Source organism: Drosophila tropicalis, unplaced genomic scaffold (assembly GCF_018151085.1).
Source record: "Drosophila tropicalis isolate 14030-0801.00 unplaced genomic scaffold, ASM1815108v1 contig_867, whole genome shotgun sequence".
Classification (NCBI taxonomy): domain Eukaryota; kingdom Metazoa; phylum Arthropoda; class Insecta; order Diptera; family Drosophilidae; genus Drosophila; species Drosophila tropicalis.
The window spans coordinates 874476-893757 of NW_027173362.1; the positions used below are offsets into that span (position 1 = coordinate 874476).

Consider the following 19282-nt stretch of genomic DNA (forward strand, 5'->3'; position numbering starts at 1 on the left):
TTCAATCTCCCCCTCTCTCTATCTCTCAGACTCTCTCTCTCTTTCTATAATTTCTGCATCTTTTGTTATCTATTTACTTGTTGTCCGAGTTAAATTGAAGGCATAAAAGTTAACAGTCTTCGCAATAAATGTGAAGAAAAGGAAATAAGCAAATGAGAAATTTGAAAAGAATGTCACTTGATGATGCCAGGAGAGTGGTAAAAGTTTAATTTAATGACACAACAAACTAAAAAGAAGAAATATGTTGTCCATAATCATTAAAACTTCACAAGAATACATTCGTTTAAAGTTTCTTGGTCTCTTCGTGGCCGACACAGCCTAAACTATAGGAACTTGGGATTTATTCTATAGGTTTTGTGCAATTAATAAAACAGGACTACATTTAAGCCGGCTTTTGTTGTTCCCTCAGGAAGATGCAAGTCCAATGAACCAATGTGTCCAGTGTAAATATTTCAGGAATGAATCAAGAAATAGTCCGACAGGGAGAAGCTGTATATGAGTCCTTTAAAGACTATATTCAGGACTATATTTAGTTTTCATATAATTTTGCCAAATTCGCAAACTATAATAGTTGATTCTTGTCGAAGTTTCTTAATCACATTTAATCGGTAATCTCTTTAGCTATTTTGATGTTCCCTCTCGCTTGCACTCACATGATCAAATGGACGGGGACGCTTTTTCTCACATGTTATCGTAGATTTAAAAGAAGTTTGAAAAGTAAGAATGCAATTCCATTCAATTTAAATCTACAGGGACCAAGTGAAATGTTGATATATCTTTCATACTAAAAACAAACTGAACCAGTTAAATTGGATTAAGTGAATGTTTTTAGTAGGAGGACTTGAGTTTACATTTTAGAGCAAATTTATCAATGTTAATTTCCATTTCGACTAAAATCAGTTAAATCTTTAAATCAAAAACTTATAAATTATGAGAAATGCTTATATATATCATTAAAAATGTTTAAAAATAAATAATTGATGAGCAATATACATATTTACCTATGGAAATGATTATTTTCAGTTTACTTGCTCAGCTTGTTAATAAATTGTGAAAATAAATCCATAATAGAAAATCCCCATAATCAATCTATAAGAGAAGATTTGTTTCCTGAAGAAAAGAAACAATTTCAATCTAAACAAAAGATCAATATCATAAGAGTTAAAATAAGCTTTGAACTGAGATTTTTGCTGTTTGATTTACATTCCATCATAAGAAATAATACTGATGGTCATTCAAATCATTTCATTTGAATATAAAATAGTAATCAGGAGATGACTGACTAGCAAAAGAAGTTCAAAGTTCATAACACCGAATTCCTTTTCGCACTCAAATATTTGTTATTTCTAAAGACTTGCTTCAATTGAAGCTTTTCGACTTTTTTGCACCATCTACAATCCCGGCTATTGTGAATGGGATTTGCTTTTATTTGCCTTGGTAGTTGGCCTTTCTCTAGCCACCCGCACCAAACTGACAGCCCACACTCTAACTTCTTTTGTCTACGTTTTACGGAAGAGAGAGAGAGAGATAGAGAGGTTGCCGGGATCACAGTAAGATGAGTAGAGTTTGCTTGCCAACTGGCCGAACACGTGCAAAGAATGAAACGAAACATCAGGCAGAACAGGCAACAAGCTTCTTAACTTGGCTTGCATGCTTCTGCATGCAATTTCTGTTATAGAAAGAGAAAAAAGAAATCTGAATACAAATGGTAATGGCCAGAGGAGGAATTGGCAGGTAGAAGACTGCCGAAATTGTGCATGAAAACAAGAAGAATAAGAAAAAAAAAAAATAAAATAAAACCAAACAAAAAAGTAAAATACATGCATGTTGTGCACGCAAACTCGAGACTGTGGCCAAGGTCAGGCACAGTCAGTCAGTTAGTCACTCAGTTAGTCAGCCAGTCAGTCAAGTTAACTATAGCCTACCTAGGGCATACGGGTGAGACCCACTGGCTTTTGGCTGGTAACTGCACAACTGGGTCGTTCCGAGCATTGTGAGTGGTGCGGCCCTTCATTCAGTTCGCATTCCCATTTTTGGCAAAAGTTGTTCCGCTTTATGCGCCTCCATTTCAAGCTGAATGCCATTTGTGACGTCAGCTCTTTTCTTCTGTTATTGCACCTTCATATAATGGCAGCATGGTTATTTTTTGCACTTCCGGTTTTATGGCTAGTCGACTGCAAGAAAATTAAGTGAAACGAAACGGAAAGAAAGTGAAGACAGGACAACGACACGCAAAGTTTGAAAACAAAAACAAAAAAATGGATTACTTTTACGTGACACTTGGTTTTCCTTTTTTTGAATCGAATACTTACGTTTATTTAAGGAATCTTAATAATTGTATGGGCATTCGATCGAATTCTTGAAATACTTTAGAAATGCCAAACTGCTTACCAAGCGCAAACGGCTTGCAAGCAGTTCTTGGTATCGTTTCTTAAGCAGTTTTCAATTTCTCATTTGTGATGGGAAACTGTCAATTAAAGTTTTTGGTATATCAAACAATCATAAAATTAAAAGTCGACTAACCTAAATAAAATGCAAATTGTTTGAAAACTTGAGAAATTGCTTTCTTAAATATAATTGGTAGTCATTTCTATTGACGATTATTATTGAGATTTGATAAATGGAGCCGAATTGATAATTCTTACGCTTGGCAATAGATGAATCTCCAAAGTAAATGTTAATGACATTTACTTGAAAGCCGAGTGGAATGCACTTTATGTCTTTTCTCTCTATCTCTCTCTCCCTCTCTCTTTCCTGCTTCTTTTTAGCATTCTGTCTATCTTTTTGAGTTTCTATTTCTCTCTATGAAGCTTAAAAGCATTTGTTCTGCTTTTTAATTCATAAATTTTGAAAGTACTTAATGGTGTTGTTGGTGCTACAAACGAACAAAACAAACAAACAAACAAACACACACGCATACATACATACATACATGCAAATCTAAAAGAGATGGCGTCGATGAAGGGAGAAAGATAGAGAACAGCTTCCGTTGCCTTGACTGACAAGCGCACACACACACATACATACGAACATAGCGAACCCAATAGAGAGACACAGACCCAGAGAGAGAGAGCAGGAGATACATGGAGAGAGAGCAAGATGACGGCCATTATTGCATCTAAAACACGCGCCAACACAGATATACATATATATGTATAGGTATATATATATATATATTTATAGATACAACTTGGCTTGTGAAATTTTCCAATTTCTCGATTTTCGATTTGCGATTTCAAATTGCATTGAACTTCAGGCTTATGTAATCTATTTGCCGCTATGGCCCACCTGCCGCTCGATGAAGTTTACACGCAGACACAGATACATACATACATACATATACATATGCATTTTGAATATACATACATATAGCTTCCACGTTTGTATGTGTGTGTAACATGTATTTGGGTCGCTTGCTGTATGAAGCAATAACTCATCGACGGCAGGCGACTGGCGACGAGGCAAAAAGCAAGAAAAAATGCAGGCGACAATGACGTCACAACATTTTTTTGCTGCAGCATCGAATGTGCGGCAAAAGTGCCGCTGACCTATTTAAAAAAAAACACTCACACACACACACACACACACAGACGCAAGTAAAATAGATATAGGAAACAGATTGACCGAGAAAGACGAAAAGGTTGTACAGAGAGAGAGCAAAAGACAGAGAGAGTGAGAGAGAAAAACATGAATGGGGTTAGCAAAGCGAAACGCCGACTTGAATATACTCTTTATTCAACTGTTGTTGGAGTCTATCACTCTCCATCTAACTCACACTTAACACTCTGCACTTTAGCGCCATCGTCCACGTTAGATAAAGATCCTGGGACGTTGTTGTAAACGATTCATTGGAACAAGTTGAACTCTTTAATACAAGGAACTGTGTTATCGAGCATTAAGTGTATATTACTTCAGAGTCCATAGAGTTATTTTCTTTATTTGATTGGGCTCGAAGCCGTCTTAGCCATGATCTTACAAGGCGATTTCGTGTATATCGCGTCTGTGTCCACTGCTTTCTCTTCAAGATCCCTGTAACTGATTAGGCGCCTCATTAACCAAGAAGAACCATTGAAAAATTAATTTATGTTCCATAAATATCCCTAGATTCTATTAAATCGAAGAATTCAATTTTGCTGAAAAATCATCTACGGTCCAGTGGGGGCTGTAGTTTTATATAATAATAGTTTTTAAGATCCCATATACACACTTTCTTTGAAGATTTGATGGGTGAATAATATATTCACTTTTTGTTTCGCATTTCGTTTCGTCATTTCGTTGCTCTTCAATAGATTTTCTTTACTTCAGTGTAGCTTTTCTTCTAACTAGCATAAAGACCATCGAAATTTAATTAGGACATTCTTTGGTGACTATAATACGTACGTATAAATATGTTATATACATATAAATATGATTCTGATGACGCCCAAGGGTATGCACATAAAAAAGGTGGAATCTGCAGTTGCAATCTTTGCCTTCCTTTCGCTTTATGTGGCTTGAATTCCCAACTAGGATACAACTTGATGGTTCTTTAACCTGCTCACCTTTTGTGCTGCCCATGATTAAAAATGATCGTATAAATTGATTACCAGTTTTGATTACCTTCAAAAAGTCCACAAAATCAAGAACCTGCACTTTGTAAATTAGATATTTAGAGTTTAAGCGAACAATTTCCTTGTATTCTACCATGTTTTATTATGATTAGCTGCAGCGATTAGTTTGTTACATTGCGGTATGCATACACACTCATCCAATTGTACAGAAGGCACTTGAAATATTGCCTCATATGGATAATCTTTCCCATTATGGGATTATAGTATTCGCTTTTGACTGGCCTAGCTGTAATAAATATATATGTGCATATCTCAATGGCCATAGATTTAGCCCCAAACCAAGGAGTGTTGAGACGAGGGGCAAACGAGGGAGGTGCATTGGTCGATCCATGCACTTACACGCTTAATTAAATGCCAGGAGGACACAGAGAGCCCAAAAAAAGTAGGCAACATGCCCATGCAGTAACGCCTTGCTTCGCGCCAACCAACAAAAAAGCATGCCACCAGCAACAGTAGCAACAAATTGCACATTGTCAGCAGCACCATCAGCGATAAGGGAGACCATTTTATTGGGCACATAGCCAAAACGATGGGCGGGATCACAGGGGCCAACAAAATATATACTATATACATTTGTATATGTATGATTGTAATAGAATTTCAATCGCAAGTGTAAACATATATTGCATTTCCTCTTTACAACGATGATTATGATGATGGGAAGAGAAATGGTGGGATATGATGATGATGGCGATGTGGATGTGGTTGTGGATGTTGTGGCCAGGGTTAGGCTTACGGTTAGTTGTGGCAATGAAAGTGCTTGAAGCATTTTTGGGCCCGTAGCCAAAAATAAATTTTTGCCGCCTTTAAATGTGAATTTAATACCAGCAATCAACCACGCCTGTCCACCCATTCTCAATCCAGCACTTATTTCATTCTTTGCCATCTGTTTCGACTTTGCCTTCTCTCGATGGAACCAGCTTTCTATAATATATACAATATACATGCATACATTTATACACACACACACACGTATGTATATAAGTATAGATATTTATATAAATCGATTGTAACTCAATTACAATTGCATTACGACTTTTACTTTTTTGGTTTTTTAATTCACTTGAGTGATTTTTATTTTCCTACTGGACATAAAATACACAAGGCAATCGGCATAAATACATAAATAAATCAAATTCATATTTAAATAATAATTAAGAATTCGCAAATACTCGTGCACAAATATTGGATAATACATACAGAAAACTAAAGAAAACATATAGCAAATGGGTGTAGACTTAATCGATGCCTTTGGTTACACTTGATAAACTAGTTCTCTCTGTGGAGTGAGTCAAGCTAGATTACGTTTCAGTATTGTGAAGTGGTGAGGATTGTTCTTGAATGTGTCATTGGATTTGTTATATCCATTATTACCCTTAATGAGTTATTTTTCATGTGCGATGATTATGTCTTTTGCATGTGTTGATTCCTTGTCTCAATAAGCAACTCTTTGGAACAACTGTTCAGTTAACTGATCAGATATTTGAAAAGGTTTTTGTTTAGTTTACTTGTATTCATTCGATGTAATTTTCTTACAGGTCTTTGCCCAAATTGAGCAGTCAAGACGAAGAAGGGGGGCTGGTCATGGCTTTGGTGGCGGACCTCAACACTTTGAACCCATTCCTCACGATCATGATTTCTGCGAAAGAGTCGTTATAAATGTGAGTACCATTCAAATTGCTATCCTTATAAATACTAATGCACTTCTCTTTTAGGTAAGCGGGTTAAGGTTTGAAACACAACTACGTACGCTAAATCAATTCCCGGACACATTACTTGGGGATCCAGCTCGGAGATTACGGTACTTTGACCCGCTTAGAAATGAATATTTTTTTGACCGTAGTCGACCGAGCTTCGATGCGATTTTATACTATTATCAGAGTGGTAAGCAAAATTCCAATAAGAGGAACCAACAAACCTTTTATTTTCTATTGAAAATGATTATTGCTAACAATTGTGAATTTTTTCTCTTCTCTTCCGTAACTCCAAATACAATGAAACACACAAAAAAAAAACAAACAAAAAATGAAAACAAATGACCTAATTTATTTATTTGAAACATAATAACCTATCACACTCACTCACACACATACACACACACACACACACCGATACCAACTTGCCATACTCTTGGCTCTCGCTTTACAGGTGGCCGACTTCGGAGACCGGTCAATGTCCCTTTAGACGTATTTAGTGAAGAAATAAAATTTTATGAATTAGGTGATCAAGCAATTAATAAATTCAGGTAAGCATGTGTTGCCCACCCCCTCTATCCACCAACCAGCAACGTCCCCACCCTCCTCCTACTCGCATTAAAACGTTTCCTCTAAACAAAACAAAACAAAACTAAAAAGAAATTAAACAATTAAATGCAAAATTAACTTGCAAGTTTGTTGATTTTCGTTTTTCTTTTCTTATTGGTAGCAGCAAAATTCATTTTATTCAATCAGCTGATTATAATTATGATAATAATAAAATAATGAGGCAGGCAACACTGCATACAATACACAGACATAAGACAAGGACACAAATACACTAACAAAATACACGTGACAAAACTAAGCAGGCATAACGAGTCGAAAACGAGTTAAAAACTCTATGTAAAAAATCGTAGCCTACTTTTTTGGGCGAATGCCTAATCAATTGTTATTGTAGTTTGTAGTTATTGTAGCAAACATTCTCCACAAATTGTAAACCAACTTAAAGGAAAACTGTTAAACATTGTTTTGTTATTTGCTTCTATTGTTTTATTGCATTGAGCAACAAATAACAGAGCATAACGTATACGCAGGGTGTGCCAGATTTACTAATGAAATTGAGATTGATTGTGCCTACGATTGTAACAAAAATGAGAAATTCTTTTACATAAGCAAACAATTTATTTGTGCAATTAATGACAATGCATTTGTTCAGTGGTAGGAAATTTATTAAATGTTCAACATACTTTTGGCAACTTGTGCCGGAAAATTCTTTTTCTTTAGACACAATCACTATACACAGACACACACAGAGAGATAGACAAGCAAACAGACATACAAATACAGACAAGTGAGCCGACATGAAAAACTTTTTGGCGGCCAACCAACAAAAGCAAAATATAAAAAGTTGAAGTTAATCACTTGACCACCAGCTTAAAATTTTGTTGATACGGCGAAACAGAGGGTCAGTGTGGCCGGTATGCCGTTGGCATTAAAGATGAAGATAAAGAAGACAACAACAAAATGATGATGAGAATAACGATGATGATGCTGATGGCCAAATGTGTGCGAGGAAGATGATACCAGAAGCTGAAGATGTCAATCAATTTGCACAAGTTTAAGCCCAATTGGCAACGTTTGATAAATACATGCATACCAAGTTAAAAAGTTGAAGCCTGGTTGAAGCAAAGCCAAGATAAGATTTATACATATAAAACATGCCGGTTTTTTGGTCACACCATACTAAAAGCATATCCACACATATATACACACACACATACATTTACAAATAAACTTACACTGCTCATTCAGAAGAAATTTAGACTAGTTAAAGCTTATATTAACTGCTGCTGCCATAAGAGATGCAAAGAGATCAAAAACACACAAACACAGATCTTTTTAATATACAATATTATAATATGTATGTACTTAATATAATCTAAAAATGATGATGTCAAATGCCATTGGCAATTCGATTGATTATGCCATTTTTGCTAATTACGTTTATCTTTTGCATTCTTTCCACAGAGAGGATGAAGGCTTTATTAAAGAGGAAGAAAGACCATTACCGGATAATGAGAAACAAAGAAAAGTCTGGCTACTCTTTGAGTATCCAGAAAGTTCGCAAGCCGCCAGAGTTGTAGCCATAATTAGTGTATTTGTTATATTGCTATCAATTGTTATATTTTGTCTAGAAACATTACCCGAATTTAAGCATTACAAGGTGACTAAATCTTACACTATTTCTACGCCGGCATTGAATCAAAACGCTTTATCCATCTATTTGAACTTTCAATTTCGCTTAGGTGTTCAATACAACAACAAATGGCACAAAAATCGAGGAAGACGAGGTGCCTGACATCACAGATCCTTTCTTCCTTATAGAAACATTATGTATTATTTGGTTTACATTTGAACTAACTGTCAGGTAACTATAAGTGAACTCACCAGCATATTTGCGCCATCAAAACCAGTTAAGAGCCCCCAGCAATTAGAAGACCCTCTTTATCTCTGTTGCAAAGCTGCTGCCAGCTGCAACTCCCATCCCAACATTGAAATGAAGACATTGATTTGTCAATATATTATATGAAATTCTTATATTGCGCGACATTTCATCATCGATTTGTGTGTTTCTGTCTCTCGAATTTCGATCTGTTCACCAGGTTCCTCGCATGTCCGAACAAATTAAATTTCTGCAGGGATGTCATGAATGTTATCGACATAATCGCCATCATTCCGTACTTTATAACACTAGCGACTGTCGTTGCCGAAGAGGAGGATACATTAAATCTTCCAAAAGCGCCAGTCAGTCCACAGGTATGAGATTTTTGTTTGGCCAAAACTCCAAAAACCAAAAAAAAACAAAATATATATATGTTATCAACAATCACAATCGATAAAAAAAAAAAAGAAAAACAAAAACTTTAACATGCAATCAACTAAACAACAAAATACTCATTAAAACATCAATCACCAAAAAATAAAAATAAAAAACAAAATAAACCAAATGCAATTTCTGTTTGCTCATCTATATTTAAATATCATGATTTAACAGTTTGCCTGCCCTTATTATTTGAACCTTTTAAGAATATGCGTTTTGTATTATTTCATTGTCCATCTGAAACTCATTCGAAATTATGTTAAAGTTTTCGCTATTTGCTTTTTGTATTAAAAAGAAGAAAGAATCCTAAAGTGAATCATTGTTGTAAATTTATTACTAACACCAAAACAAAAACCAACAAAAAAAAAAAGAATACTCTTGCTTATATATATATTTTTCAATATATATTTATATATAATCATGCATCTATCTAACTCTATAATTTATATACACATCCTTTTACATATACCTACCTATTATATATATATATCAATCTATATATATATATATATGAACAAAGCAAAAACAAATCTTCTATATATATATATATATAAAAACAAAAAATAATTTAAAATTTTTAGGACAAGTCATCGAATCAGGCTATGTCCTTGGCAATATTACGAGTGATACGATTAGTTCGAGTATTTCGAATATTTAAGTTATCTAGGCATTCGAAGGGTTTACAAATATTAGGACGAACTCTGAAAGCCTCAATGCGGGAATTAGGTTTACTTATATTTTTCTTATTTATAGGTAAGTTTCAAACAACAACAACCACAAAAACAAAACAAAACCAAAAAAACAATATCAAAAAAAAAAACCCAAACAAACAAAACACCACAACAAGCAAACAAATACCAAAAAATACAGTCAACAATCTACTTACTACTCCATATACTCTCAACAAATATATCAATTTTATGCTCAAACAATACCAACAACAACAAATCTATACCGAAATTAAAAATTAAAGTAAACAAACAAAACAGACTGCGACACCTTCAACTGCACCATCACAGACCGAGAGGGTTAAAGCGAATACTTAAAACAACCACAAAAATACATACAGAAAGGAAATATACTATTATTTGTACAATATACAGATATATGCCTATCTCGATATCTCCTTTAAGTAACCAACAAGCACATTTTCGTTATCACTTTCGTATAATCATCATTTGTCCATTTTCCCTATCCTTTTTGCTCCCTAACTCTAACTCTCATCAACCACCAAAAAAAAAAGAAATCAAGTCAAATCAAATCGAATTCAGGTTTAATCGGCTTTAAAGCCAAAACCAAAAAAACAGAATACCTTTCAAAAATATTAAATTAAAAGTTAACCAGAAAATATGCTTCTTAACACAACCTTTTGTTCTTTTAATTGTTATTTACGTTAACCCACCAATACAATGCCAAAGAAATACGATATACGAATAATAGGACAATTACCAAATACAAATGCATACTATATACCACATAAACATATACCCAACAACCATACATACATATACATATACCTAATTTAATGATAATAATAGATGCTCTAGGGGATTGGGAACAAAGTGAAAATTAATAACTGAAAACCTACTTATATAGCGTATGCTCTCTCAGTAAAATCCGTAATATATATATATATTATCTACATAAATATAAATGTATAGTTTATGCTATTATTACAAGTATCAAACAGTATTTTATGTCTACCAAAAACAATTAAAAAAAAAAAACAAATATAAAAACCCCAAAACTTAGTCCAACCCCGAAAAACGAAAAACTTACCGCAAAACTTATCTTAACTAAAATTAACTAAAAAATACTTAGAGTTACCACTACCAAAAACAAAAAGCCCAACACTTACACGAATCAGTTAAACCGAGCAACAAGTAATACAACAGACATTTAGCCTCATTCCCAAAACGTTAGACTTAAGCAAGTACAGTCAGTGTGCTTCTTCAATATACTTAGATGATGTTTAAAGTTCTCGATTGATGAAGATTGAGACTGATTTTCAACTCGGACTCTTGCTCTATAAAAGTTTCAGTCTTTACAAAAGCCACTGCCAATTCGAAATATCTTCTCTAACAAGCCAATTGTGAAAATTTCACTACATTTTTAATATAAAATCAATGAACTGACAGAAGAGATTGATTTTAATGTCAGTTATCGATCACTTGGAAATGTGCAAGTGTTATCGTTAATCGACTCTGCTTCCATTGAGCCGCTGTCAGTTATCGATCGTCAAGAGATTGCTGGCTGACTGTACTTGCTAACACGTTGCTTATTCTATACAATAATATAATTAATAATTGTCTTACACTAAATATTTATTTAGCGATAAGTAGGTAATATATTTTGGGACTCAGTATATATGAATTATTTTGGAATTTACAATTTTGTTTTTGATATAATCAACTCCATATATATATATCTATAAATATGCCTATAATTTCATTATATTTGGTTTGTCGTTCCTTTTTTTTTTGGCTAGAAATATTTATAAAACAAAAAGAAGCCAGCAGTGTCCAATATGTACTCGAATTTTAGTCTATTACTCCTGATATACTCTGACAAAGTAAAAAGTGCAATTTGAAATGCTTTTTATAAAATGCCCCAACCGCCCAAGTCGTTGGCAATTTTAAGGTGTCCATGCAGATATTTTGTTGCAAAATCCTTCAAACTTTTTCTCTATATTCATACATATATTTTCTTTTTCTATTCTATTAAATTTCTCTCTCGCTCTCTCTCTCTCTCTCTCTCTCTATCTCAATTTCTCTCTATATCTTTCACTCTATCCTCATACATATAAATTATATATAAATATATCTATGTATAACTTAACTTTAACTTTCGTTCTTTATATATTTACATATATCTCTGTAACTTTCAGTTTTTACATTTCTCAATATTCTTGCACAAACTGCATTTCACTCAAACCGAAATGCCTTAAAATTGGCAAACTTCTTGGCGTTCCAATTTGTCCAAATACAAATACAAATACAAAGGAAATGAAATGAAAGAACAACTTTTAGGATAACAACAATATGCCATATGCAAATATTTCAATAAATATATATTTATACATGTTCGATATATGCTTTCCGTTTTTCATTTCGTTTCTGTTCTATTGTTGTTCACGTTGTTTTGTGTTAACACATACATATATTGAAAGTTGTAACCGTAACCGTTAACCGTAACCGTAACCGTAACTGTAACCGTAACTGTAACCGTAACTGTACAAACAAACAAAATTCTATTGTAAAACTACATCTACGTTGCCTTTTTTTGATGTCCGTTGTAAAGTTGTTGGTTTCTTTGTATTTTCTATTATTTAATTATATAACTACAATATACATATATCTATATACATTAATACATAAACAATATATGTATATACATACATATACATATATGTATGTATGTATGTATGTACAACATACAATTAGTTTGTGTTAAGTTTCGTATTGGGTTTCATTTCGTTGCGTTGTTTCTTGTGTAATATGTTTAGAGCCTAAAGCTAATGGAAATGCGGTTAAATTTACCGCTTAATTGTACAGATACCTACATATATATACATATACATATATATGTATCTGTATATGTATATGTATATACATATGTGTATTTAGCATTTTGTATAATAAAATAACTTTTAGTTAAACTAAATACAAATCATGCACTCTATAGTTTAGTCTAGCCTATTCAAACCTCTCACATCACTTCAAGAAAAACTATTTATATTATACACATAAATAAAAACATGTGTGCGACTGACTACCAGCCACTTTCATATCTTAGCCAGTTCTGAAATATCAATACTAATAACCCCTACCATACAAAACAGCACGGAGGTCATTTGTTTAAGATCAGTCGTAAACAAATTATCACTAGATGAAAATAATTATTTCTCTTGAATATTTCGATGCTGTCGAGCCTTTGATCCTGCCACTTCGACCCAAAGAGTTCTTTTTGACAAGTTTTAGCAAAGTTTTGGCCACATTTCTTAGCAATTGCACAAAGTCAATTGTTTATTGCCTTTTAATGTTTCTTGTTCTCAACTACATGGTTATTATGCACTTTTCAAAATCGGTAAATTTCTCCTATCATATGTTTGTTTAGTATCTTAACACGAACTGAAGTTAGATCTGGGAGAAAATTCATGTTCACATTCCAAAAAAATCAAAAAGACATCACCTACATTTAATTCATAAAACATTTTCACAATGTAACAAAAAAACACAATAGTTGTTCGTATCGAAGGGCAAAGGCATCCAAAAATAACCATAGATTAGGTGATAGATCGAGGTAAGCTGTGCCTAAAAATGTGGAGGAGGTTGTGCCTTTTTATTGACTGTGTCACTTTCCATGTACTTACTCTGAGTTCACCTCATTTTCTTTAAACTATATTTTTTTCCATATAATTTGTCTTGCCGTAGTGTAGAATACCAAATATTTACATACTATAACTATAACTAACTATATATACATAGATACGTATAACTGATGATATTTACATATAACATATGTATATTGTAAATGTACAAAAGTGAAAAACTACATACATACAAACAATATTTAGATAGTTCCATATAAATATATATATATATATAACAATTAACAACAGCAACAACAAAATCCATAAATGCCATAAATCTAGTGAGTTGCAACAATCAAGTAGAATTACTAACTTAAATCGATATGATTCTCGATTTTCTCTATAAAATAGACAAACATTTCTCGTCTTAACTTAACTCTCCACCCACCCACACACACACAAACAAACAAACAACAAATAAACAAACATACACACATTCGAATGATTTTCATTTACAATTTGTAATATTTTGCAATCTATTTTAGACTATCACACTCATAAACATTACTATATACATACATACCAACATACACACATACAAAGAAATATTCACACATACATACTTACTTCCATACACATCGAAGCAGATCAAACAAAACAGACAAAATCTTTCAATACAAGCAAAAAGAAAGAAACTTACATAAAATTAACTTTGGCATGCCGAAGTTTCTATACCCTTGGTTTCCTCTCAAAGTCACTGACTTCAACAAAAAGCTATCCACCAAGAGAGAGAATCAATATATGTAAATATGCTCGATCAGCAGACTACAAAGCAAATGTTGGACGTCATTAGTCCGATCAACATATAATTATGTTTTGAAATATCCGATAATTTAAAGTCGATCTAACTATCCGATGGACATTATTCCTTGAACGAGTAATCGACATTGAAAAAGTGTTTCAAGTAATCGGTGGGTGCTGATCACGATCCTGTACGTAGTTTTAGTCCATCACGTCAGGTTTTCAAAAGAAATTGTTTGGAATATTCCATATTTTCAAAATATCAAAGAGATACTGCTTGGCTATAACTGATCATACCCTACACTTTGGTTATGGATCTAAAATGTGAAAAATTTGAATCATTAATACGGTAAAGAGTTGAAATTTTTGTTGTTTCTTATCCTTAAAGAATTAATGGATCTAATTTAGTTATGTTCATGAGTTATGCTTGCAAACAAGAGCTATGTTTCTTAAATAGGCAATTCTTAATATATGTATATATGTATAAATATTCATGATATTCTTGATTCTTCACTATAGTATACTTTTTGGTGTATATTTTCTAAAATGTATACGTGATGTGTCAAAACTGACACAGAATCAGAATCAGCGTACCCGAATTATTTAGAGGCATCAAATTAAAGTCACCATAAATCATATCAAGCTGTGTCATTTCTCTTCAATTCCAATAAAGTTTCTTAATCAATGAAAGGTTTTTACTTAAATAAACAGCATTTCTTACCATTGCACAGTGGGCGGTTTCGTGAATTTGATAGCAATACAGTCCAAAAATAAAAACTTAGTTGCAATCCCGAAATTTGACATTACTAACGAGAGTAACATTAATTTCTTGGACTCTGATCCTTTGATTGATTGATTTACTTCCCTTTTTTACTTTTACAAAGTGTTGAAAGCTAAAATGCATTGTTATATGACTTGTACTTTTCAATATAAAGCCAACTTCTTTCATCGATTCTTACTAACTTGAGGGAACACACTATGGATAACTCCACAAAGTATGCAACGTTTTTTCTTACATCAATATTTTCCTTTGCAAATAACACCAGAAAACATTCTCAATTTAATCGATTCGTGTAGTAATATTTTATAAAGTGCAAGTGTAGAAAATCGCCCACTGTGTCTTGGGAATTAATACATATATTTGTCATTTGCAAGGGTATACGAAAACATTCTTCATACAACTTTTGTTACACCTCTCTCTCTCTCTCGTTTTATAGTTTCTGTGCACAAATCAAATCAATTTAATTCAATTAAAACAAAGCAAAAAATTATAATAAAAAAACAGAACTGTATTTATAAAAACAAAATCAAAAACAAACAAAAAACGATAAATGAAATAGTTTTTATGTACGTATATCTTGTAGTTGTTTTAAAAGGTAAATCAAACCAAAAATGCAGTCGACTTTTAACACATTAAACACAACAGCAACAACATCACTTGTGCTGTATATAGAAGTATACACACACACACACACACACACACACACCCATACATGCCATACACCTAGACACAGACTCGAAACATACATACATATACATACATACATATAACTATCTCTCCTATCTTTATATATATATATTATTCTCACTCCCTCTTCTTTATATATCTTTGAATACAAATATTATATATACACACTTATTTAAAAGGTTTTATTTCATTTTTTGTTCTTAACGAATTTCAGTTTTCGTTTTTGTTGAACAAACATATGTATGTGTTTGATGTATGGGTTGGGATGGGGAGGGGGTTGGGGGCTATAGTACTACTTACTACACACCTACACATACATACATATGCGTGCATATACAATACATGCATACATATTGTTAATAACAAACTTTATTCCCAAGCAGAAATTAAATATACTCTTTCGTATATACTATAAATAAGAGCATCAACCCTTTTTGTTGTGTGAAATCATTTCATAATTTTCTAATTTTCAAATTTTTTCGTGTTTCATTGTTTGCTTTTTTTCGAATCAATCTGATAATTGGAAACGATATCTATATATTGTGTATATATAGGCGTGGTCCTATTCTCGTCAGCGGTTTATTTTGCGGAAGCCGGCAGCGACAGTTCGTTTTTCAAGTCCATACCCGATGGCTTCTGGTGGGCTGTGGTGACCATGACTACGGTGGGATATGGTGATATGAGGTATATAGCCAAAAACCAATCAATATCAACAGCAGCAGAAGCAACAACGTTACAAATATATACAAATATACATATATTCATATATTTATATAGTTTATATTGGTAATTAGTTAAAGAAAAAGCTTTCGCTGATATCCAAAATCTGCTACTAGAAGCTAATCCTAGATCTCTCACTCTCTTGCTCTTAATGTGTCTATATCTCTCTCTCTCTCTCTCTCTCTCTCTCTGTTAACCATCTTAAATGTTGTACAGTGGGTAAAAAGAAAGCATTGTGTATAACTCACCTAACCTTTTATATCTCTCCTTTTCTCTGTCTCTGTCTCTCTCTCTCTCTCTCTTTCTCTATTCCTATCACTTTAAGTGTTTTGGTGTGTTTTCTTTTGTTGTTTTTTACTATTTCAATCCTGAAATTGTATATATAATATTTGGTTGTTTCCACAAACAAAAATAACCCAAAAGCAAAGCAAAAGATTTGAAATTTCTAAACCTTCTTTGAGATAGAAGAACTGACTGCTAATGCAGTTGTGTGTGTGTGTGTGTGTGTGAGTGTGTACCTATATTGTATTTGCTAGTTTGCTTGATTCGATCCCAAAATATTAAAAGAAATATCTCACTCTCCACTCCTTTTAGAGCTCTCTCTCTCTCTCTCTCTCTCTCTCTATCTCTGCTTAAATTTTTATTGTTTTTTGTTTTATATTCATACATAATAAGATATTTCTTTTATTTCTTCATTTAAATCCCATTTGATTGGCATGTTTTATTTTGAAACGCTTTTGTTTAATGTAGACCAACCGAAAGGTTGGACATATATCCATATATAATCGTATATATCACCATATTTCTTGGCCAACAGAAAGTGCAGCCCACCAGAAACTGAAAGATTTATGTTAAATTTGTGTTTGTTGTTTCCTCTTCAACTGCGTTTCATCATTCTCTATTGAAATCTTTTCAAATAATTTCCGAATTCAGAAACCGCCCAAAATACATATCATTCGAATTCTGCTTGGGAATATTAACACAACAATTAATGAAAACAAAAGATATACAAATTAATTAACTGAACACAAGAAGCCGTCAATTCTGTTGCGTTCCACTTCGGATCGTCTCGTTCCTTTTCGTTTCGTCCTGGTAATAGTATTAGAAGTGCCCCGCCCCTCCCGATTTAAGTACGTACTAAATACATAACATGGTTAAACAGACTGACTAATCGACAAGCCAGACACTATTAACAGACTTTTTTTATATTTACTTCTTATTTGAACAAAACATAAAAATAAAAAAAAAAAGTTATTTTGGTTTCGGTTTTTTTTTTCCTTTTGTTCTTAAATACACCTTTGATATTTGTTAATAAGCAAACAAACCATATATATTTTTATACCATTTCGGAAATATGAAATGCAAATTCTTCCATCCCACTTTTTTATAGGCGTCGTTCTCTTCTCATCGGCGGTTTATTTTGCGGAAGCTGGAAGCGAAAATTCCTTCTTCAAGTCCATACCCGATGCATTTTGGTGGGCAGTCGTTACCATGACCACCGTTGGATATGGTGACATGACGTATGCAAATCTATACAATTCTATAACCTTTAACCATTATGATTTATACTTTTCGATTATCGAAACTTTAGTTAGTTTAATTTGCCGCTCGAAAAGAGTTTTGTTGATTTCTTACTCGTCCACGAGTTTTTTATTTCAATTTCTTTTTGTTTCGTTTTTGCGTTCTGTTGTAACTAACTAACTAAGCAAACAAAAAAAAAAAAAAAGAAGAAAAAGAAAAAAAACAGTAAACCTAAAAAAATATTAACATATATGCAAAGAACCAAGCTGAATTGTCTTGTAAAAATTTGTCATATGTAAACTTTGATTTCGTATTTCTAATTGTTGTTTATATATTACTATAAACTATCCTTAACTCCCCTCTAACTCCTACGATTTAGTTTTAACTCGCTGAGCTGTGCGTTTCTTTAGATTTATTTCGTGTCACTCATTCCGTTTTGTTTCGTATTTGTTTTTCATTTCATTTCGATAAGTTTCGTTGATGGCTGACCTAAAGCAAAAGGGTGCCATGTCATTTTGCCTTTCATTTTTTATTTGCATTTGCCTAAGCGATGTTTTTTTTTTTTGTTTCAATATTGAATTCTTTTGAAACCACCAAAAAAAACCAAAAAGTATCAATGTAAAGTTGTGTCGTTGTTTAGAAAAAACACAACAAACGAAACAAAATAATAACAAGAACTTCATGATAAACAAAACACACTCTCACACACACACACACATGTCGAGACACCCACATAAACATGGCTAAAACAAAGATAAGAGAAGAACAACAACTGAGCTAAAATCAAAATAATTGCAGCATGTTCCATTCCATCATCTCTCTCATCTCTAATGCGATAATGAAAACATATCGTTTCATTCGCATGTTTGCATGCTCCAGTTAAGCAGACACCCACACCCACACATGCACACAAAGCCATTTACACCCACATCCACCCACACACAGAAACAATCACCGATATATTTATTTAGCCAATACCCAAACCATATGTGCTCCTCTTGTGTATTAAGCCTGTGCTTAAACCTCCATCTAAGTTCCCCGCCTAATTCCAGATCACAAACTTATTTCACACCTGCAGCGACAAACTTTATTCCGCACTTTTCCCCCCCGCCCATCACCAAAAACCCAGCTGTGTCTCTCTCTCTCTGTCTCTCTGTTTCTCTTCTCCGCCGCACTTATGAAATAATTATGTTATATGTAATAGCTGTATATATATATGTATATATAAATATCTTTAACTACACATCCATAAGACTTCCCCCTCCCCCTCTA

General features: G+C 33.1%; 1 protein-coding gene across 1 annotated transcript in view; it reads left to right on the forward strand.

Moving 5' to 3' along the window:
- Sh (Potassium voltage-gated channel protein Shaker) overlaps nt 1-19282 on the forward strand; it is a 150597-nt gene that overhangs the window by 123763 nt on the left and 7552 nt on the right. Inside the window, 9 exon segments of the mRNA XM_068298341.1 lie at nt 6149-6186; nt 6189-6271; nt 6326-6494; nt 6759-6855; nt 8336-8531; nt 8614-8735; nt 8971-9124; nt 9770-9941; nt 17880-18009. Of these exon segments, the coding sequence (XP_068154442.1) occupies nt 6149-6186; nt 6189-6271; nt 6326-6494; nt 6759-6855; nt 8336-8531; nt 8614-8735; nt 8971-9124; nt 9770-9941; nt 17880-18009 (1161 nt within the window).